Source organism: Epinephelus lanceolatus, chromosome 1 (genome assembly GCF_041903045.1).
Source record: "Epinephelus lanceolatus isolate andai-2023 chromosome 1, ASM4190304v1, whole genome shotgun sequence".
Classification (NCBI taxonomy): domain Eukaryota; kingdom Metazoa; phylum Chordata; class Actinopteri; order Perciformes; family Serranidae; genus Epinephelus; species Epinephelus lanceolatus.
In genome coordinates, this window is record NC_135734.1 from 11,563,409 (window position 1) to 11,587,047 (window position 23,639).

Sequence of the window (23,639 nt, forward strand, 5' to 3'; positions counted from 1 at the left end):
GGGGAGGAGGGTGGCTGGTTGATTTTTATTTTATTTATTTATTTTATTTTGATCCCCCCTATGTTAATCACTTATTGATGCTGTTTTTGAAGTATGAATAAGTCAATAAGTAATTTATTCCATTGAAATATCATTGATGTATTATAGAAAAGTGATTTATCTTTTCAAAAATGACAAAAGGCACATCTGCCTCATTTTCGTTGTGGTATCGTGATACTACTCAGAACCATGATATTTTCTTTGGTATCGCACAGTGGGTCCCAATTTTGGTACCGTGACAACACTAATCTGGAGGGGGTTCATCTGCAAAAACTAATGAAAAACTAAACAATGATATTCGGTATTCGGTACTCCGTATTCAGCCAAGCATTTAATAATATTCGGCTTCGGCTTCGGCCACAAATTTTCATTTCGGTGCATCCCTACCTTGAAGTAAGGACGATGGTCAGGGTGAGGTCCAGAATTTTTTTTAATAATGGAGCTTATTTACTGTATTTCTGGTCGAGCAACATTCATACCACAAACACAACCCAAGCTATAGGAGGTCACATTTTCTTTGAGACTGCCCATTCAAGGAAAAATGAATGTACACTCTCACTGCACATATTATATAACAAAATGTTTTGTTGAGAACAGTTGGTTGCCTTGTATGTTTTGTACTAATGACCAGACTTATTATGTGCTTGCTTAAATTGAGCAATTACTGGCATTCATATACGTACTTGTCATGCATGTTTATGTCAATGCCGTAAGAAAAGATATCTTTAGGATATGTGCTGTGGTGGGAAAGGATTCAAATGTTTTACTTAGGTTAAAGTACTCATACGACACTGTGAAAATACTCTAATCCAAGTAAAAGTCCTGCATTCAAAGCCTTAACTTTAATTAGAAGTATGTACGCATTATAATCATAATGTACTATAAGTATGAAAACTAAAAGTACTGATCGTGCAGTAAAATGTTCCTTGTCAGTGATTTACTATTATACACTGAGCAAAAATATAAACGCAACACTTTTGTTTTTGCTCCCATTTTTCATGAGCTGAACTCAAAGATCTAAAACTTTTTCTACATACATAAAAGACAATTTCTCACAAATATTGTTCACAAATCTGTCTAAAATCTGTGTTAGTGAGCACTTCTCCTTTGCCGAGATAATCCATCCCACCTTACAGGTGTGGCATATCAAGATGCTGATTAGACAGCATGAATATTGCACAGGTGTGCCTTAGGCTGGCCACAATAAAAGACCACTCTAAAATGTGCAGTTTTGCTTTATTGGGGGGGTCTGGGGGGGTCAGAAAACCAGTCAGTATCTGGTGTGACCACCATTGCCATTGCCTCACGCAGTGCAACACATCTCCTTCGCATAGAGTTGATCAGGTTGTTGATTGTGGCCTGTGGAATGTTGGTCCACTCCTCTTCAATGGCTGTGCGAAGTTGCTGGATATTGGCAGGAACTGGAACACGTTGTCGTATACGCCGATCCAGAGCATCCCAAACATGCTCAATGGGTGACATGTCCAGTGAGTATGCTGGCCATGCAAGAACTGGGATGTTTTCAGCTTCCAGGAATTGTGTACAGATCCTTGCAACGTGGGGCCGTGCATTATCATGCTGCAACATGAGGTGATGGTCGTGGATGAATGGCACAACAATGGATCTTGTCACGGTATCTCTGTGCATTCAAAATGCCATCAATAAAATGCACCTGTGTTCGTTGTCCATAACATACGCATGCCCATACCATAACCCCACCGCCAACATGGGCCACTCGATCCACAACGTTGACATCAGCAAACTGCTCACCCACATGACGCCACACACACTGTCTGCCATCTGCCCTGAACAGTGAAAACTGGGATTCATCCATGAAGAGAACACCTCTCCAGCTTGCCAGATGCCATCGAATGTGAGCATTTGCCCACTCAAGTCGGTTACGACGATGAATTGCAGTCAGGTCGAGACCCCGATGAGGACGACGAGCATGCAGATGAGCTTCCCTGAGACGGTTTCTGACAGTTTGTGCAGAAATTCTTTGGTTATGCAAACCGATTGTTGCAGCAGCTGTCCAGGTGGCTGGTCTCAGATGATCTTGGAGGTGAACATGCTGGATGTAGAGGTCCTGGGCTGGTGTGGTTACACATGGTCTGCGGTTGTGAGGCTGGTTGGATGTACTGCCAAATTGTCTGAAACGCCTTTGGAGACGGCTTATGGTAGAGAAATGAACATTCAATTCACAGGCAACAGCTCTGGTGGACATTCCTGCAGTCAGCATGCCAATTGCACGCTCCCTCAGAACTTGCGACATCTGTGGCATTGTGCTGTGTGATAAAACTTAACATTTTAGAGTGGCCTTTTATTGTGGCCAGCGTAAGGCACACCTGTGCAATAATCATGCTGTCTAATCAGCATCTTGATATGCCACACCTGTGAGGTGGGATGGATTATCTCGGCAAAGGAGAAGTGCTCACTAACACGGATTTTAGACAGATTTGTGAACAATATTTGTGAGAAATGGTCTTTTGTGTATATAGAAAATGTTTTAGATCTTTGAGTTCAGCTCATGAAAAATGGGAGCAAAAACAAAAGTGTTGTGTTTATATTTTTGTTCAGTGTATATAAAGTTTTATCCTTAAGTTTATTACAAACATTCAAAATCTGAGGATACATGACAGGATAAATGAAAAAATTGCAATCTAAAAAGTAACTGGATAGGGTAATTATGATCATAGAAGCATAAGAAAAATATTAATGCATAGGGCCTACATATTGTAAATGTATTTTCCGTTACGTCCGTGTTGCAACTATCTCTCTCATGGTGTTGGGTTAGGGTAAAAACATCAGGGCCAGAGCCAATCAGAGGCAGAGTAGGGGTAGGTTTTCATTGGGTATGCATGCCTGACAGGGGTATTTAGTCTCTCCCACACAGATAGTTGTCTTTTTGAAAGCATTTCACATCATACAGATGCAGGAAGAGTGTTTATTTTAGGAATAACTACTGAGGCTCTGACCTCAGTGACACCATAGCTGACACTGCCAACTGAGGGCCACAACGTATGAGCTAATTGCACATCACAAAGATGTCAACCTGTGTTGTTACATGTCTTAAACCTGCAAGTCACACGGTAAACTGATTTTTGGGCCACTTGGGGGCATCGAAAAACAAGCTGTAAACACAAAACTGACCTTTGAGGTTGATACAATTAACTTGTTAGCAAATAGTTGCCTATTTACGCAACCTGCAGACATGGAGCAACATTAGCATTCATGTTTTTGACCACCTGATGAAGTCCTATATCCACTCTCCTTAAAGCTGAGGAGAACCATAGAGTCCTGTGATAATTCTCTGTGGGTCCAAATGTGAAATTGATTATAGTATCTTTCAACAATGGGCTCAGAAGTAATATCCAAATACCGTGACAGCACCAAAACAACATAAACTGCACTATAATACTTGTAATGTTATATGACACGGTTGGCCAAATTGTAAAAGCTTCATTTTGTAGTTCTAAATCAGCTGCAATTGTTCCTGGCATCATCATCCATGGAAGATGTTTCCGTTTGTCTACATGTTTTAAAGTGGTTTGAATGATTTGCCCACAGAAGGATCATTTTATTTCAGTTTGTCTGCACTCATTTCTGTGATATACACTGCACAGTGATACAATGCACATTTTGCTAGAGTAAATATGTTGAACTAACAGTATTTAGAAAGCTTAGCATTACCTTTGGCAGGCTGCTTCGCTCATTTGTTGCTGCTGCTGCTGCTGCTGTGAGCATCTTTTTTCCTTTTTTTTTTATGCTTGACTTCTCCTGGGAGATAGTGTAGCAGCGGTATGTATACACTAAATATCAGCTCCCCAGTATCTGCTGCTGGCTGCCCCTTCGGCACGGGATCTTGGCTTGGCTTATTTGGTTGAATGAATTATTAATGGCTCACCGATTTTCCACAAGTTCCAGCATGTTTTCTTTCTGTCTGTTTTTTTTCGTTGTTGTTTTTTTACTTTCCAGGAGGCTTGTTGTGGATTGCATCTCCGCATCTCCACAGTGCTCATTTGCCCTCCTTTTCTTCCAGAGCCAAACGGAGGAGCGTCAGGAAATATTCTCCACTCTCTGGACTGGATGGGAAGGAGGAGAATCTTTGACCTTGGAAAATGAAGATGTTGTTGCCATGGGAACTGTTAATCCTTCTGTCACTCAAAGAGTGCCTGGCTGGTGAGACGCCAACTCAAGCCACCTTTTATGACACACCTGATGTGCATACAGTACATCTCACACAGGGGGGTTTGTCTCTCTCTCAGGCTCGTATCATTTCATTTAAAAGCAGTTTCCAAAGGCTTGTAACTTCAGTAGCTTTTGTGTCTGGGCACGATCTACTACATTTTTTAATGTAGAAAATATCCCATGTATTTTGAAAGGCTGCAATCATTTGACAAATGCACTGACAGCAGTAAACAAGGAACAACAAACAAGAAAATTATTGAAATAGTCTAACAAAACACATGCATACTTTTTTGAAGCTTAAAACCTTTTGGTTACGTGTCCCCCGTACATCTTCAGAACTACTTTTTCTCCGGTAAGCTACGGGCCATTTCTCAGAGCAGGAGGCTCGTTGACAGTAGTGACACGGTCACATCAGAGCTACAGATGGTCAGCGTTTCACACAACTTCATGTCCAAAAACCTGAACTATCCCTTTAATGGGTTACAAAAGCCTAGACTTCCCCCTGGCGTTGCGTGTTTGGATCTATGTGAAGTTTGAGTGAACTTTAAGTCATTTTAAGACACATTCTCACCATGCTTCTTTTCCTACACCTAATCTCATGAACTTTATTGCCTTTACTTGCCTAAACCTCACCTCTGTGAATTTACATTAATTACGTAACTGTACGTTAAGAACTTAACACCATTTGTGGGGGCCCTAAATGATAGGATATCATATGAACTGTTTTGCATGCTTTTTTTTGTGTAGGATATCATACGAACCATTCAATGAGAATTTGTTACTATATGTGGTTTCCAACATAATTTATAATCAGTTATCACACCCAGAAATTTACTTTCATACACTCTTGTTATTTCAACATAATTTATCAGAATTTTTATTTGATAAGTGATTTTTCACATAAACTTTTTTTTAAATTAAATTCAAGGATAAGTTATTAATATCAAGCCTTTAAAAAAATAAAAATAAAAAAGATAAGATTAGATTAGATAAGATTTTCAATTCCCTCTCCACTGTATTAAGAAGCAGTTCCAAACTTTTACTAGAGCAATATAAGTTAGTGTCAAGCAAATAAAACAAATATTAACCATGTTGACACATCACAAATATCACTAATGTACAGTGACAGACAGTTGTAGCATTCACTTTGTGGTTCTTATTTGCCCTGATAGGCTTTACTGAGCTCTTTTAAAACAGAGACAGACATTCTAATTCAAAACAGGATGAAGTCAAAAGGTAAAGTGAAACTGCCTTACGTCATTCTACAGACTGACTATGACATTTACATCTTTGTCTCATATTTAACTGCAGCCAGAGTTGAAATGATAAACGTGACTTAGTGTTGGATTTACATTTGACTATACGAGTATTCACCCTCTGGTCTTTTTACACCCCTCTGTTTTATTATGCAATTTCCCTGCTTTATGTCCAACTGCTGCCACTTACGTAAAATGTGGTAAGCACTATAAAAATCCACACAAACTCTTTTCTTAACGCTAATGTATTCCATGCTCCGTTCTCAGCAACATAGATTCACAGTGTGCTAAGGAGCTCCGCTCAGCTGAGAGAAAAGCAGAGCAACATTATACTTCACTTCCCTAATACCTGTATGAGCTACAGCTGAGGAGTTCACATCTCTCTAAGAGCTCTCACTTTATGTATGGATATGGTAACCTGTGCAGCCCAAACAACCGAGTGAGATTTAACGTCAGCAGTCACATTAGACGGATATACTGTATACTGAACTTAAGCCAGCCGTTTACAAGTCATCAAACAAATACATTTATATGTATACAGCATATGGAGTGGTGGGGCCCTATTGTATTGTTATTTATGCTTCCATTTCCATTTTACTTAGCATCTGATCTCAAGTCAGCAGTTTCACGCGAGTGTATATCTATGCAGCCTGCAAACACAAGAGAAAGGAATGAAGGGTTATGCAAATAGCAGTGTGTGCTGTACTGTACATTTACATACCTGCTATTGAGCTCACATTTGCATGCATTCCCTTGAAAACATATTAGGTGTAATTTGTGTGTGTTTGTGTGTGTGTGTGTGTGTGTGTGTTTACATGTGCCAGTGGTCAGTCCAGTCAGTGTGTTTACAGGGCAGGACTGTTCTCAAGCATACACACAAACCACCCGATCATTTCCCAGGTGAAATAGCCCGGCTATTAAAGGTTCATTAATTTGTTTAATTTAAAGGACATCGCAACCGGGGTGAAAATGAAGCACCTCCCTCAGAGGCTGAGGAAACAAGGCCCTTACCTGAAGCAAAGACTCCCACTCTCATTAGGATGATGATGATGATGATGATAAGGGAGGGAGCACTCTTCTATGTCCTAGTCAAGGTTAGAGACAAAAAGGAAAAAAGGGGCGATTTTTCAAAAGGTAACAGCGGCGCACAGCTCGGCGTATGACGCACACTGTCAGAGGAAAGAAAGGGCTGGACACCAGTATGTGAGTGTGCGTCTGCTGAAGCAATGTTAGATTTCACGGGAGTAATTAGTGTAACATTGGTTAATAACTCCTGTGTATTGATTGTTTGGCTGGAGCTAACTAAAACAACAAGCTCGACCAAGCAGACACATGCACAAGCAACATGCATTTAGACAACACCCTCTAATAATTAGATCATATCCAGAGTAAGGCAATACTCTGATATTGGAACTCTCAAGTACAGTAAACACCTGAACTGAGTTATCTTACTTGCATTAAAATCACAATTCATTAACAAACAACTCAGTTAGCCAGCTGCGTCACTTGGGAATCCTTCTAAGTAGTTATGACATGTAATATAGCTTCAACTAGTTTCTGTCTGTGTTCTTCACACAGTCAACCACATGCAATTACAGCTGTAAGATAGAATGCCTTTATTGTCATTGCACAGCCAATTTTTCTGTGCAGCTCCTGACACACACAGGCATGCATGCTCACACCCATCACACACACACACACACACACACACACACACGTACACCTGCCACACAGATAGATGGTAATACTAATAAAGGAAGATAAAAAAGCAGTAATAAAAAGAAGTGGCATATCAGAAGCTTCTATTTGTACATCCTGCAAACTGCTTTTGCACTGTATTAAAATATTATTGCATATCATACATACTGAGCATGGGTTTAAATAAAGAGTGGCAGATCTAGTGCTCAGTGAAACACTTTTAGATAATACTTAGCACCACAGGTGTTAGAGCCTTTGCTAAACTGCTTTTTGGGGAAGCAGTTTAGCAAAGGCTTTAGTCTCTCTCCAAAACTAAAAACACAAGAGCAGAAGTGTAAGGAATGGATTAAACAGTGTGATTATTTGCTCCAACCTAAGCTGCAACCATTAGCATGTCTGGCTAACAAGTTTACTAATGCTGCGTTCCTTTCACTTTAGAAGTCAGAGTAGGAGCTGGGAATGATATCACACCTGAGTTGCCTGTGTTCCAGTACCACACGTTGGAAAACCTAAATGGTATTAACAATACCAGTTCTAGCCAAACTAGCCATTGTTAGCAGTACCAGTTGAAAACAACACACTACGCTGCATATAACACCATAGCAACATGTCCACAGATAAAATGGTGATGTTCCTCTGACTTTTCGAGTTAGAAATCTGACCTCAGGGAGCGTTCCAGTTGAAATTTCTGACTTGGAACTTGGAAATTCTGAATTCCCACTACAAATGGAACGCATTATAACTACAGTAGTAGCCTAACCCAACATTACCTCCAAGGCCAAGGAGGGAGTGTTAACAAAATTGATGTTTTTGATGCATAAGAATGTTAAATAACTAGCTAATAAAATCATTAGACCTAGATACAGCATTGGAGGTGGGACCCCATTCATTCCTATGAAAGTTGCTCAGTGGCACAAGAAGCCAAAAAAGCTTTATTTCTTTGGTATGAAATTACCCAGATGATCCATGCAGCTTATGCATGATTTGGCCCACAGAGCAAGTGCACTAGAGACTTTTGCCAGCCAAGCCGGAGTCTTCAGGTTTAGGGCCCTGCTATTTAAATGGGGATAAAAAGATTTGATTGTGCAGCTCCTCTGAATTCTCCAAATGTTATTAAACCCAGTGGATCAAATCCTGACAGTACAACCAGTCGTTTTGCAGAGGTTGTGATTTTTTTTTTTTTTTTTTTAACTGATTTACAGACATCGCTTTCACAATGTAAGTCTATGGGAAAAAAAAGTCGTTTAGAGCCCATTGACAACATGTGACGGACTCTGGAGTTGTAATTCCACTAGTTGGGCACTATTGGCTTCTAAGCTCAGCACACTGTTGGGGGCCTGGATAAAATCTGCTAATGACAGTTGCAACCTCAGTCTGCAGCTATAAATGAGAAGCCAGGAAGGAAGGATTGTGTAGTGTAGACAAGTGTAGCAATAATAATCAGTGGGAACGAGAACGATCAAGTCATTGGCAGCCTTAACCCAAAGTCAATTTCACCTGCCACTATACAAATTGTTTTATTTATTTGCAGTTGTCAAACAACAAAATTAAAAGTAAAATTTCATTAAAAAACACACTGTGTTATCTGCATTGCTTTTAAAATCACAGCAAACTGCAATACATAGAGTTTTGCAATCATCTTCTAACACCTCCCAGCTAAACTCCTGTTTCAGGGATGGTTGAGATGGTCCCTTGCGCTTCAGCTCATAAAGTTTGTTTTTATCTGCAGCCATTTTCTTGCGAATGCCTGATCAGTATTGTGCATGTGCAACTATCAACACAGATGCAAGGGAAGCAAGATGGCTCATTCCTTAGCTACTTCCATCATCAGCCTCAGAAAAAAAAACAATATATTTTTTTTTGTTTTGTTTTTGGGGTTTTTTTTACCACTTGCCCCACCAGGCAGGTGGGTTGCCAGATTTACAAGCCAGATGTGGGATTTTACTTGCCCTGGGCAATCCCCACTGTTGTTGATCAGTGCAACATTTTTTTTCTTTTTTCCTTTTCCTTTTCCTGTGAATGCTGCACTTCTGTTTTGACCGTAAGTTGAAAATAAAACGAAACCTGTTAACACTATGTTATCAGGTTGCTGGTATTTACACTAATAAAATGACAGCTGTGCATGTAAGCATCCTGCTGACTATGGATGAGGACAGAAAAATAAAAGACAACTTCATGACTCTTCAGTAAAAGGCTGCATGGAATATGCCAGCCTGGGTTATCTTTGGTTAATTGCTCTCTCATCGTAATGTATTATCTGCCTTCTGACATGTGCACAAGAGGGTTTATTAAATGCAGAATCCACTCAAAGAGGCATGTTGGCAGCTAATTATATGGGTGTAGGGTTTACATACAGTTTTCTGAGCACCGAGTGATTTATTTCTGCATTAATTCAGTGTCACTTGCTCAGCACCATTGTACAGCTAATGTGTTTTTCCCACACAGAGAATACACGCCATGGTCCTGTCTTCACCCAGGAGCCGAGTGACAGCATTTTCCCTCTGAGCACTGATGATAAGCAGGTGTTTATTAATTGCAAAGCAAAGGGAAACCCACCTCCACATTATAGGTAAGTGTTTTCACTGCCCTTTGACTGTCTATAAGGCGAGACTACAGTGTGTTGCATCAGCGAATGTGCTCGCTGAGCTGTTTATGATAGCAGGCTGTGCTACTGTATTGGCTACATTTGCATTTCAGTGCAGTCATGCTTCAGAAGTAGGAGGGTAATTACATTTTTAACCATGTGTGTCCTCGTGGGATGTTTCCTGTAGTTTGGTTGTTGTTTTTTTTTTTTTTTTTTTCAAATGGAAAATGGAATGGATTTCAATGGGAGATGGAAACCCTCAGTATTTGCAGACATGGGAAATTAAAGTGTGAAGTGTTGTGTTTGATGATGGTGATGATTTTTATTTTTGTAATTCATCTACAGGTGGAAAATAGACGGGGCTGAAATCAACACAGAGTCAGATCCAAACTACAGCCTTGTGGAGGGGAACCTGTTGATTAATAACCCTCATGTCATCAATCATGGAGGAGTGTATCAGTGCATCACCACCAACACATTTGGCACCATTGTCAGCAGGGAGGCAAAAGTCCAATTTGCATGTGAGTAGAGTAGTAGAGTAGTTTCATGCTGGCTTTTTGTATGTACTGCGCACACTGTTACTGACATGAAATCATGCTTTTTTCCCTTTGATTTGCTGTGATATTATGCATGACTAAACTGAATACAAATTACTTAGAATAGGGCTGCGACTAATGATGATTTTAATGATTAGTTAACAGACCATCAGATCCAAAAACCAACAATATTAAGTATAAAGCAAAAGAAGACTAGCAAAAACCAGTGGACCCAGAAAATATTTACCATTTATGCTTAAACAGTTACCTTTTGATTAATTGATTATTTAAACATTTTCAGATTTTTTTTAAAGAAAATATTCATCCACTGATAAAATAACTGATCATTGCAACTCTAATTCATATAATGAAGACAAAGTGCTTCTATAACTGCGCTAGCAGATATGGATTTTGAAGTGGTCAGTCTGTCAGTCCACCACTTTGGTCCAGAGGGAAATATCTGGACAGATGTTGATGTGACTATTCATGAAATTTGGTGCATTCACTCCCCTGACGTTTTATCTAGCGTCTCTGACAGGAGCATTTTCCACGTGCTAAATATTTAATGACAGGATACCCTAACTATGTCAGTTTTTTTTTCTTTCAGAATGTTGACAATATAGTGGATATTAAAGTGATAATGCCCCTTTAAAGGCATACTTCAACCTCCAAAATGATCATTTGTATATCATTTATTCACTTTGTGTTGCGTTTAATTTGTGAAGAAAATGTTACTGTTGTCTCACATGCCTCTGGTCAATGTAGAATCCAAAAAATGAGAAATCCTTGATGAATTTAAGTAAAGAGGGACCACATTTAACAAAAACAAAACTATATCAATTTTTGTTTACATAATTTTTCCAAATCCTACCACAGATCTGCAAAAAACAAAACAAAAAAAACCCCCATAAAAATATCTGTAGTGCAATTACTGGCCAGCAGGTGGCGACATTCTCTTACATGAGATAACTGTACCAAGTAAGCTCAAACAAAGAGCCTATCTAGCATCCGCATCCTTAACAATAACAATTGGACACAAGGATAGAAGTCAGCTGCTATTAGGAAATGTTTGCCTTTAAGGACGTATGAGCACATATTTAGTAGAACTTATGAAATAAAAATGGATCATTTAAGGATAATATCACAATCACAATGCTAATTTTGGGTGGCATGTTAATAGGAATTTCCATTATGTGTTAGCATCGAGCTAATGGACTAATTTGACGCAGTGGTGGAAGAAGTACTCTGATCATTCACTCGGGTAAAAGTACAAGAGAAACAGAATGTACTCATTATGCAGAATGGTCCATTTCAGATCAAATAAAACGACTGACGCATTAATGTGTTTATCACTTTAATGTTGAGACTGATAAATGTGGGGCATTTCTTCTTCTGCTTTTCTACTTTTTTTCTCTTATGTTTATCCATCAGTTGATTTGTTCTTTGTGTTTATTATTAGTCTCAATCTGCAGTTTAACTAGTATTTAAATGTATCAAATAAATAAAAGGGTAGTGAAAAAATATTTCCTTCTCAGATGTAATGGAGTAGAATAACGTAGCAGAAAAGGAAATACTCGAGTACTTCAAAATTATACTTAAAGCACAGTACTTGAGAGCAAACGTACTTCATTACCTTCCACCACCACTGCAGACTTTACACAACACAAAAAGTATGTAAAAAGATTGTTTGGGAAGCACTGGACATACAGCAGGATAAAGAATGGATTATGGATTATACTGCACGAGTTGTGAGTTTCTAAATGGTTGTTTTGATATAGTTTTGCCATCGTTAAACATGGACTACTGAGTTACTTATATTCATCAAGAATTTTCGGCATTTTTGGATTCTTCGGTCACAGTGGAGGCAATCGAGAAAAACATAGTTTTCCTCAGGAATTCAACGTAACATGGGGTGAGAAACTGATATACACATGATCATTTTGTGGGTGAAGTCTTTCTTTAATTTCCAAAAATAGTAGTATTAGCATGCTATTATGCTAAACATTAATCGCACGTTGCTGCTAGTTGGGTTAGATGTGTATAGTCTTGTTTGCAGATGTTAGCAGCTGGCAACAGACTGATGGCTCCATTTTTGTAACACAGTGTCGCACCAGCAAACTGGTTTTCCTGGAGCACACTGAGGTTATTTCCTTGACTGTTGTGCCTTGATATCTTGATGACTTGTCCCCAGAAGTGAAGTCCACTAAAAAAAGTCCTCACCAGCTCTTGGCAGTGTGTTTGGGCTGCTGTGGTCAAATTTGAAAGATGTTGTTCCAGACAGCAGTAAGCTTCCTTTGAGGAAAAATCCCCACATGATTCCTAAACTGTCACTGCGTCATGCCGGGGAGAGCTCTGCGCAGTGGAAGTATTTGATGTGATTGGCCGTGAATGTATTATTTCTGGTGTTACTTCGTATCCAAGTACAGCATCTCAGATTGAATTGCTATGTCTGGAACGACGGTTACCTCTTCATACTAGTAGGTGTCACAGATTTTTTTGTCAGTCAAGTACTGATTGACCACTGCTGATATTTGCTTGGCCTCTCCTGGGACCTGGTTGGTATTTCTTAGACTTTGGGATTGATATGTCTTCCCGCTGTTTATTCTCTCACACTGCACAGCAGCATTTAATTAAAGGTGAAAGTAATCTCTCAAGCTCCATTGGTGAGGGGCACGTTGGTGCACCTTCCACCAGATCTCCTGTACGTGCTGTGATATTAACAGGGGACTCTCGGGTTTGACTTGTAAGCAATGTGGGCAGACAAGGAAATATTCTGCAAAATTAAATGCCCTTTGCTGGATGTCACCTTTATGTAAAGTTATTTCAGCTGTCAAACACTGAAAAGTTTTTTTTTTTCAATTTTATATTCAACAGTTCTGCAGAACTTCAGCAGGAAGTCGAGGAACACGGTGTCAGTGAGAGAGGGTCAAGCTGTGGTTCTGCTCTGCGGCCCTCCACCCCATTACGGAGGTACAGCACTCTGTCCTAACTCTTCTGCATTGTCTGCTGTAGTCTCACACTCCTGCTTGCCTCAGCAGTCTTTATTGTTCCTCACTGTGCGGCTTATTATCTCCCTGTAACACTGCTGTGTCTCTTTTTGTTTTTATACCTTCCCCACCTTCTCTTTTTGCTGTTCTTTCTTTTCCAACTCTGACACACTATTTTCCACTCCTTTCTCCTTATCTGTCAGACGGGGAAGTTTTTATGATCAGCCACTGCTCTACCTGCCCAGGCCCATGCCTTCACATAGTTCATAGCTTCACACTTCTTAACCTTGAGCTCACTTTTCTCGCCCATATGATCTGTGACCATGCTGTCATCTATAAAGTCTCCAGTGCTCCACTTCCCCAACTGTCTTTTTTTTCTTGATGTGGGCAGGTTATCTGTGGGTAATAAAGTCTGCTGGTGGCTGCTGTGGCCGGGGGAGCGTTTATCCAGTGGCACAGCTGCGAGTCGGCTCGTGTGTCTGTGTGCTGCTGATTAGCAGACCCTCAAAGTGGTCTGCACTCCTGCAGCCATTCGGTGCCCACCAGCACAATTTCACGCCAGCGTCCCAGCCTTTCTCCGCTCTTTGCTGCCAGCTGAATCCTACGGCCACGTGGGATTCCACACTTTAGCAATTTGCCTTCCAGCCTTCCCTCCCTCCCCCTTTAAAAGCCTCCATCTCTTTATTTTTCCTCTTAAACACAGCATAGTCACACATTTGATAGGATTTGCTCTTCACGATAATGCTAGCTTGAGGTGTTTCAAAATTGAAAAACGGTCTTTTTTTGTGGCCACAAGGTTTAAATTATGTCAGAGGTTCTTTAATGCTTGTTGATGCGCCACAAGAGGAGTACGGTGATGCACCTCGGTAAAAGAGGAATCATCTGAAGCTTCTTTGAGCAATCAATAGGTAAGTGGTCTAAAAGGAGCCGTGCTGAGAGTTAAACTCTGTCAGAGGACATGAGATTATGTGCCTGCAAGTCCTCTGTTGCTGTGAGACTGCAGCTCTTAAACAGACCCACTCTCTGATAGTCCCTAATCATGAAAGGTCTGTCAGTTTCTGCCCTGACTTTCCCCTGTAATGATTTTAATTCACTGTTTTCCCTCAAGGAAGCGAGTGGGACTTTTTACCGTCTGCCCAGTCAAAAGGGCTGCCTGCAGAATGTCATGTGTCTGATACAGGAGGGCTGCACTAATCGTCAAGTTCAGTCTGCAGTCCCTGCAGACATCTCTGCCGCGTCTTTCTCCTGCTGTGTCTGTGTTTTACACCGCTACGCTGACATTCTTATCATTCCTTTTCATTCTTTATTTTGACATGAATCCTCCTTGTCAATGTATATGGCAAAAGTCGGCGCTGGACTAAAATAGATATTTCCTGTAATACAGACAAGCACACAGGAACTAATAATAACACGTGTGACCTTATGACCTGCCAACATCTGTTGCAAATTCCATCTTTGCTTGATTTTACTCTGATACCAGTCCTGGTTCTTATTCAAAAGATAAGGCAGGAGTTATCCTATGTGTTTTTTTATTGTTGGCAGATTATGTGATAAGTACAAAACATATACTGTCAACAGTGGTGCCTCCAGAATTTTTTCATAGGGGTAGTCATATGAGGGTCACTGAATATTTCTGGGTAGGACCACAAAACCAAAAGCCATCACTGAATTACAGGAATTCAGTTATGCTGTTGTGATATATAGACGAGCTGAAAACTATGTTAATATGGAGAGATAAGAACTAGTATACTGATATACTTTGCTTTTCACTTTACAGGTCATATTACTAATTATCTCATGTGCATGGTAGAGATTATATTTTGTGTTCCATAAAAATCCTGTTTTAATGTGTCATATTTATATGCATTATGCAATTCATTGTTCTTCAAAAAAGCTGGTTGTCTGTTTCCTTAAAAAGACAAGTATACAGCTTTCTTTTGAAGGAGTTCATTGATTGTAAGGAACAAAACATTTACTGGTAACAAGCCCTTTTCATGGGTACCCATAGAACCCATTTTCTTTCTTGAGGTGAGAGCTCAAGGGAGCCGTTTGAAAATGGCCACACCACTTTTTTCCTCTCAAAATTTGAGCTTAATTTTGGGGTGTTATTTAGCCCCCTTCCCGATAAGATAGCATGCCATGACTGATGCAAATGGATGCCCTAGGTTGCCTAGTTTCAGAACATCCCACTGCCTTTGTGCTCACTCAAAAAATTTATTTTCACAAAGGGGGGTAGTAGGGGGTCCAGCAATTCTTTCAGGGTGGCCATGGCCTCCCCAGCCCCCCATTGGGGGCATCACTGACTCAACCTGGAGATGCAGTCTGACAAACGCCCTGTGTTTGAAAAATGCAAGGGGCTGGTTTGGTTGGGACATGCTGTATTAGCCAGTGAGACAATGAAATACAATCCAGCAAAGCAGGTTTAAGTGACAGATCCATAAGTTTAAAGGCTGATAAGATGCCAAAACACAGCAATGCTTTTAAGAATGCTACAAGACAGTCTCTAACTCTGGAAAGCTATCATGTAACAATCGTTTTATTATTAATTGCAACAATGTTGAGGTTATTAATAGAATTATATTGCTCACATCCCAAAGTAATCCACTGTGAATGTACGCTTGCGCCTATTTGATTGCGCAAGAACACTGAGCCAGGTTCTACTTCTTTACAGGGCGACCTTGCATCCTTTTGCTGGAGCTCTCTGTGTCAACACCCCTGCTGAGCAACACAGCGGGCCAATTCAAAAGAATGAGGGGGCTGCGTTATTTCACACAGTCTGTCTGAACTCAACCTTTGTCCATCTCTCAATAGTTTCCGACTTCCTAACTCAGCCTGTGGCTCTTAGTCCCAAGTCAGTTCATTCCTACTGAATGCACACGTCTTTGAAAACTACAAAGCTCAGCTTTTTAAAATGAAATGGTTTTCAGAAAACAGCTGGGCACTGTTTTTTTGTTTTCTTTTCAAACAAGACTCAAACAAAGACAGTCGTGGATTTCTTGTACATTTATTTCAGACTAACACACATTTTGTGGGCTTGGGACTATCTACTGTAGCAGAACAGTGCATTGACTCACATCTACTACAATGCCCACAAAACTACAGTGCCAAGGTTAAATGTAATAAAGGTCACCCAGTGCAACGCTGGGGCTGATTTATGTATTCTATTATATATAAAAAATATTTTTGATGACTCATCCTGACCTCAGGAGTGAATGCATAAATGCATCAAATGCGATCTGGGGCCAGCTAACCCTGCATTTTATATACTTGCCAGCTTCTGAGTTGTAGTAGTTAGCGGAGCAATAGCATAGAGGTGAAGTGTGGGTTCAGATGTCACTTAGCAAAAATGTTTCTCTCTACAATGTCAAATCCTACCAAACTTACTAAGCCTCACCCATTTCTTTAGTGACTCAACCAAGCCAGAACACTTTCTGCCAACATACTCTGTTAAAAGCCCTTCTCCAGACATTGTTACTTCCTGTTTTGTGGGGAGGATGGGAACGTGGTTAATAGTCGGATGTAATCTACCAACGTTACTGTGACAACCAGATAGTCAGTTTCATCATTAACAAGGGTCGCGACAGCATGGATGTTAGCATGGATAGTGATAGCACAGTTAGAAGGAGGAGAATTTTTCTCCACTTCCTGCACCTAAAACTGAGGACCCCAAAATGACGAGTGTCAAGAGACCATGTGCACTTGAGTTAATGGCTTGCTTTGTGGGAAAAGCCTCTTGTGCCTCTATGGTTTCTTAACCCCCAGAGCCAGCACCTTGCCCCAGCTGAAGATGTGCACAACTCCAACTTATCTCATCAACTGGGAGAAATGTACAGTAAGCGGTGAGCAGCCAAGTGGCAAGTTGTCTACGTTGCATGAGCTCTCTTAGCTTTTTTGGACATATAAAAACAAATAAACAACTCTGTTACATTCCACATTGATATAAACACAAGAAAAATGGCCGTCATGAAAGAAATTTTTGCTATTTCAGTTTTACTCAGCGGCAGTTCGTCAGCTCAGTGGGTGCGCTTTGTGCTACTGGGTTAGCTCGCTGAATGAGAGTGTCACTAGGCAGCGGCTCTCAACTCATTCTTCGGCTCAGTGGGTGTGTGCTTATGACAATGACTAACAAGCTCACAATGATGGTTACTGGTTTTGCCGCTCAGATGTAAGAGACAGAGGGCACCTGCGCAAGCTTGGAGCTTGACATACGGTCTACAACTTCTACTATAGTCACATTATCTTCCTGTTTTAGGAGCAACCTTCTTTTATTTAACTCATAATATTCAGACCGTAGCTAAAGAAGCTTGGGACCCTCTAACTGCCATTTATCTGGGCCTTGAAATAGGCAGGCTTTAGCTACACAGAAAATACTTTATGCAGTCAGTTTATTAATGGTGTTGGTATTTTCATGGGATTTGTTGACAAAAAGAAAAATATGAAATATCACCAGCCTTATCCTTTGAAGTCATCTTATATCTGTATTTTCGGCAGAGAAATACAATATCACATAATTTCTTTGTAATAATATCTGTCCCCATATATTTACTGCAGGGGTTGCTGTTATTTTGGAAATGTGACCGGAAGGTGCATATGATTTTATTACCTTTCTCTTTTCAGAGATCAAATATTCATGGGTTTTCAACGGACAGCGAAGTTTCCTGAAACAGGACGCCCGTCGTTTTATCTCTCAGAAGACGGGCAACTTGTACATAGCCAAAGTTGAAGCCTCAGATGCAGGGAACTACACGTGTGCAGTGAGAAACATGATGACCAATGCCACCGTGTTCAGCTCCCCAACCCCTGTGGTGGTGAGGAGGGACGGTAAGCACCCTCAGTTCGCCTCTGCTGCCTCCTGGTTATCTTGCGCACTGAACTGACACGCGCTGACGGAGGGAGGGCAAGCATGGGAGATAAATCGCTTGTCTTGAGCGTGACACTGTTTTTGCTTTTGCTTACGAGCGAGGTTTTTTTTTTTTTGCACCATCCCAAAGCCTCTGAACTATACAGGGTTATGTATTCGAGAAACCCTCTTTGTCTGCATGAAGGCACACATTTACATAACCAGAAATGTAGCCGGCAAATATGCATGCAGGCACACACACAGCAAGGAGCTTGCCACACATACTAAACCCCATCAGGACCGTTTATGTGTACCACTTCAGATTTGAGCTGAGGCAGATATGTAATCCAAACTCATCCATCCGCTAAGCCAAACGCTGTTGTATACAGCATCAACACGCACACTCGCTCTCTGCCAGTGTCATCCGCGCCACGGCTCTAACATCCAATATGAATTACAGGAAACTGCATGTCCATGTTTTGTGTTTTGACTGATGTGATTTGCTTTTATCCCTCATGCAGCAGTGATGGGTGAATATGAGCCAAAGATTGAGGTTCAGTTTCCCGACACCCTTCAAGTCTCTAAAGGATCATCAGTGAAGCTGGAATGCTTTGCCTTAGGAAAGTAAGTGTCAGAAACATTAGCACGATGCAGCTCTGCCCCTCACATTGCATTGTCAAATTTATGATGCGGCCTGGCATGCTCTATTACAACAAAGAGACAGACAAACACGGCCGCACTCCTTCTGGTCAGTGTGAGCAGGAGCATGTGGCCAGCATGACCTTTTGTGTGTGACCTCTGCAGCCCTGTGCCTTCCATCTCATGGAGAAGAGCTGATGGAAACCCACTCCCTGGCAAGATTAAAATCAACCTCTCCAGTGGGGTTCTGGAAATTCCATATTTTCGCCCGGAGGATGCCGGCGTGTATGAGTGTGTAGCCGAAAACAGCAGAGGACGAAATGTTGCCAGAGGGCAACTTGTATTCCACAGTAAGAGCCTTGTATATTTTTGCTTCCTGTTTCATGGAGATGACTGCTAAACTTTTTCTGCTAAACGGTATTAGTTGATATCCACTAATATAGTATTTATATTTGTTAGAAAATCATCTGAAGGGCTTTATTATTATCTAATGTAGTTATTTTTTTTAGTATGAAATTAGAATACCAAGATAATCTGGAGTTAATTTATGCTCAGTGGGCTTCATGCAGCAACATGCTCTTAAAGATATGCTCTGCAGGACTTCACTAAAAAACAATGTATCAAAAAAGTAAACTCTCTCAGTTATCACCTATGGCCCAATAGAAGTGTGTGATGGTGTAGTTTTCTGCAGAGACGCCTTCCTCTGCCTGTGTTTTCTTCTTATTTTCTGTGTTAGGGATGTTTATGGGTGTGTATTCCCACAGTGCTCAGGTGAGGTTGGGGTTTTATAAAAAACAGTAGCGACCAGGTTCCAGACTGTAAGCAGCAGTCATCCAAGAGATACAGCGCTGATAAATCCCAAATATAGTGAGGCGAAACACCAAAGGACAGTCAATCTGGGGTTTCACTTTCTCTTTCACTGGCAAGCGATTACAAACAGTAACCTACAGTCCTGCATGGTATGCCTTGAATTATACCTGAAATTTTTTAAAGAGAAAAATAAGAGAAGCCAACTCCAGATGCATCAGTTGTTCTTTAACATGTCTGCTCTTCCCTTTGTGTGCTGAATGATGAATCCCACTTGATACTGACTAACCTATTAGCATTTGTAATGCCCCCTTAACATTATATGAGGTCAGATGTTGTGTCATGTGCAAACACTTTGGCACATGCCCAAGAATTGGAGAGATGCCACCAAACAAAGGCTGTAAGAAGAATAAGTTATGGAGTATAATGAAATCGATATTCTGTTAAATAAACTTAAAAAAGGTAAATGTGAATTTCAAGAATGTCAGTACTGATGTTACAGGAAAATAAAAAACGCAGCAATCACACAGTGTTTGTGATGCTGTAAATGTCGTGTCAGCAGCAGTGGTGGAGGACTAATACCAGACAGTAAAAATAATCTGTTACTTTTAAGAGTCCTGAATTGAAATTCTTCATAATGCGAAAATAAATAAATAAATTAGTCAAAATAATTTTTAAGAAAGCAGTAAGTCAGCAAGAGAGGCTGGAACCAACAACTGTTTTTTTTTTCATGAAAAATTACTTATTTTCAAATATTTTATACATTGAGTTTTTCCAATATGCCAAACACACACATGAAGAGAGAAAGAGAGAAAAACAGTAAGAACAGAACGTCCACCTCAAAAAGGCCAGAGTATATTAAGCATATGATAATAATGATAGTAAATTGTACATGCTAAGAGCTGAGTTTGCAGTACCCACTGCTACTGCAACAAAAGGTCCAGCAGAGTACAGGAAGACCCACCCAGAGAGACCAACAATAAACAAAGAGAGAAACACAGCGTTTAATAGTTGTCGATGATCAGGCCGAATGTGAGGTACTTAATCAGGACAAATACCTGCATAAATGCACTTGTAGGACAACCTGCCCCTTAATATGATTCACAAAGGGCCCCCAAATCCTCACAAGCATAGACATAGATTATCTTAACATGAAAAATTAAGATATATCTAAAATGATTATCAAAATTGTTGCCAATTCATTTTCAATTGACTTATCTTTTCAGCTGCACTTACTTTCTTGTGATTTGTGTGCAAAAAATCTTAATTTGTTAAGTTACTCAAGTTAAATCAAACCACTGTAGTGGAGTATAAAGTACACTATATTCCTCGGAATTGTAGTGCAGTATAAGTAGAAAGTTGCATGAGGTCAAAATACTCAAGTAAGTACTTCAAATTTGTACTTGAATACAGTACTTTAGGGGAAACACAGTAAATAAAAATGAAAAGACAATGGTTCTAAAAGCAATGCCCTTGGCAAACTCAAACAGTTCTGCAGCCATTCATCCATCTCATTGAACAGATCTATGCAATCTGTAGAAACGTGTTCCAAAGCTGAACACACACAATATCACCCAAGGGTCTATATAGTCTTAGCTAGGATCAAGACTCTTATAGAATAGAATAGTTTCTCTTTAGCCCAAAAAATTAATAATCCAATCTTTATAATTATTCTAAAAACAGTCTAGATTCAGTTATACAATAGTCATACATTTCTTGATGTTCCTCAAATAAAACCTGCTTATGTTGGACAACAAAGAACTTTTTTTTTTTCATTGCTATTCCACGATAGGCAACCACATACCACCATCTGAAATAATGTAATCATCATAATTATAACTGAACATAACAAATCCCCGTTATTATTACTGTCGGTTCAAGTATTGCTGTTCTGCGTGTGGTTTGTCCAAATGGAGTTGCTGTAGCAGAATGCCAAGGCTGGTTGCCATGGTTGCCATCAACATTGTCGCCAGACTGCTGTATGGGTAATGTTCCAGGCAGGCAATGTAAATTTGTCAAGAATGTAATATGAGCATTACGTAGGCTATATTGTAGTTGTTTATTGCGATTTTGTAAAGTGTTATGAAATTTTGATGTCGTGAATGGTTATTGTTTTGCCAAAAAGAAACGTATCTCATATGTTAGTGAATTTGTACATATTTTACTTTAGAAATTCAATGGCAGGAAGTAAGGGTGTGTGTGTTGGGGGAGGGGGGGGGGGGGGCGTGCAGATTTGGTCCCCACCAATGTTGACTCCATGGCTACAGCCTTGTAAAAAATGAAATGTTTTTCTTTTATCTTGGTAAAGTCCTCTCAACCAGTCAATTTTCTCTTACCTCAGAGGGGGCAAAATAAGAAAACATTGGTAAATCTCAGAAAGCAGTGGCTCCTAGTAAAATAAGACCAAACCCTGGATACAAACAAAAATAAAACAGAATTTGTTGCATATCGCTTTCCTCCAGAGGCCCAATGTCTGCATTTTCCTGTGATCGTGACAATGAAGATCTCTGCGGGCATACCGGACGTTTCTTTTAACCAGTGGCTTGAGGTAGAAAATGAGATTACTCATATGTCAGGATAGGTCTACCACCTCCATAGAATCAAAAGAAACTGGCTGTCAAACTGCAGGCTTTGAAATTAGTCACCGTCTACATCAGTGAGTGTTCACAACTGTCTTCCATAGGCAGAGAGATGAGTGAGAGTCTGTACTGTTCCTGTCTGCTGTGTGTGTTGATGAGGAACTGGAAGAGATGGATGCCAGTCTGTACATATTTGGTTTAATGTAGAACTTGCACATCTGCTGATTTAATTCTAAGCCACCCAGTTTGACATCAGCAGTGCCTTACATGAAGGCATAAGTGGCTGTCGACACAAAGCGGTAGTAATGCACACCAAGGCGAGTTCATTTGTTTGGCACATTTCATACACAAATGTAATTCAATCTACTTTGCATAATCTATTCAGATGGAGATAAGCCATAAAAAAACTTTAACACAGCAATTCAAAAGATTGAAACCCTTTTAAAGAAATTAAAAATGTAAAAAAAAAAACAGAAATGAATTAGAGTGCAAGGTGGTAATTAGGGCCCAAGGTTCAGTCAAAGGCAGCGCAGAACATGAAAGAGCCTGGAGTTAAGGGTGGTATTAAAAGTTGGGCCATATCCTATAACTTCTGGAAGTTAGTTCCAGTTCTGTGGTGCAAAGTAACTAAATGCTGCTTCCCCATGTTTAATTTGGACTCTGCTCAAAGAATGGAGAAGATGAGGCGGCTCATTTGGTAAAAGACAGAGATGTGTTGAGGTCCTTAACGATTGAGAGATTTATAGACAAGCTGCTGTGATTCAGACTCTATTTTATGACACACTGGAAGCCAGTGCAGGCATCTGAGCACTGGTGCAATGTGTTGAGTTTGGTTTGTCTTTGTTGGGGCTCAGCAGCAACATTCTGAATGAATGAGCTCAGGTTGCCTCAGAGTTTGTTTCAGGAGGTCTGAGAAGAGACTGTTAAAGCTTGATTGTGCATAGACATGAATCCTTCCAATCTTACTACGATAGTATGCAGACTTGATTATTGATTTGATGTGCCTTTTAAAGTTTGCTCTGAGTCCATAATTATACCAAGATTGATTTTTGTGTATTTATTTGGAACCCCTTAGCTGTTACCGGGGCAACAGCAACTCTTCCCGGGTCTGTAGGAAAAAAATAACGACAATAATTTCATGTGATTATGTTAATCAAAAGAAAGTGAGTTATATTACATAGTAACAGTTAGTAATATTACATACATGTACATATACATGTACTTACATATAAGACAGAAACAAAACAAAGTGCAGGACTAGTTTGTAATATCATCATCAGTACTTCAGCATGCATACTGCAATCAAATATCCATAGCTGGTCTACAGGTACAATGAAGAGCATTACACTTCCCCTTGATGTTCTTCTCATGAACTATAAAATCCTATATCAGTCAGAATTTCCTTAAATCTATCTGTACCTCATTAGCAGTCTCCTCAGCTGTTTTTTTTAATGTAATCCTGTCAGGTATTTCCTGATAAATGATA

General features: G+C 40.1%; 1 protein-coding gene across 3 annotated transcripts in view; it reads left to right on the forward strand.

The window, feature by feature from the left end:
- Positions 1 to 23,639, forward strand: part of cntn6 (contactin 6) — a 180,969-nt gene that overhangs the window by 89,492 nt on the left and 67,838 nt on the right. For 2 of the 3 annotated variants that reach the window (XM_033625516.2, XM_078174543.1), the window contains exons 3-9: positions 4,079 to 4,218; positions 9,627 to 9,750; positions 10,111 to 10,286; positions 13,176 to 13,271; positions 17,906 to 18,109; positions 18,650 to 18,752; positions 18,933 to 19,117. In XM_033625516.2, coding sequence (XP_033481407.2) covers positions 4,158 to 4,218; positions 9,627 to 9,750; positions 10,111 to 10,286; positions 13,176 to 13,271; positions 17,906 to 18,109; positions 18,650 to 18,752; positions 18,933 to 19,117 — 949 coding nt within the window. In that variant the 5' untranslated portion in view covers positions 4,079 to 4,157. Of the gene's footprint in view, positions 1 to 3,906; positions 4,219 to 9,626; positions 9,751 to 10,110; positions 10,287 to 13,175; positions 13,272 to 17,905; positions 18,110 to 18,649; positions 18,753 to 18,932; positions 19,118 to 23,639 lie in introns of those variants that run through there. The other variant, XM_078174556.1, reaches the window with a different exon arrangement.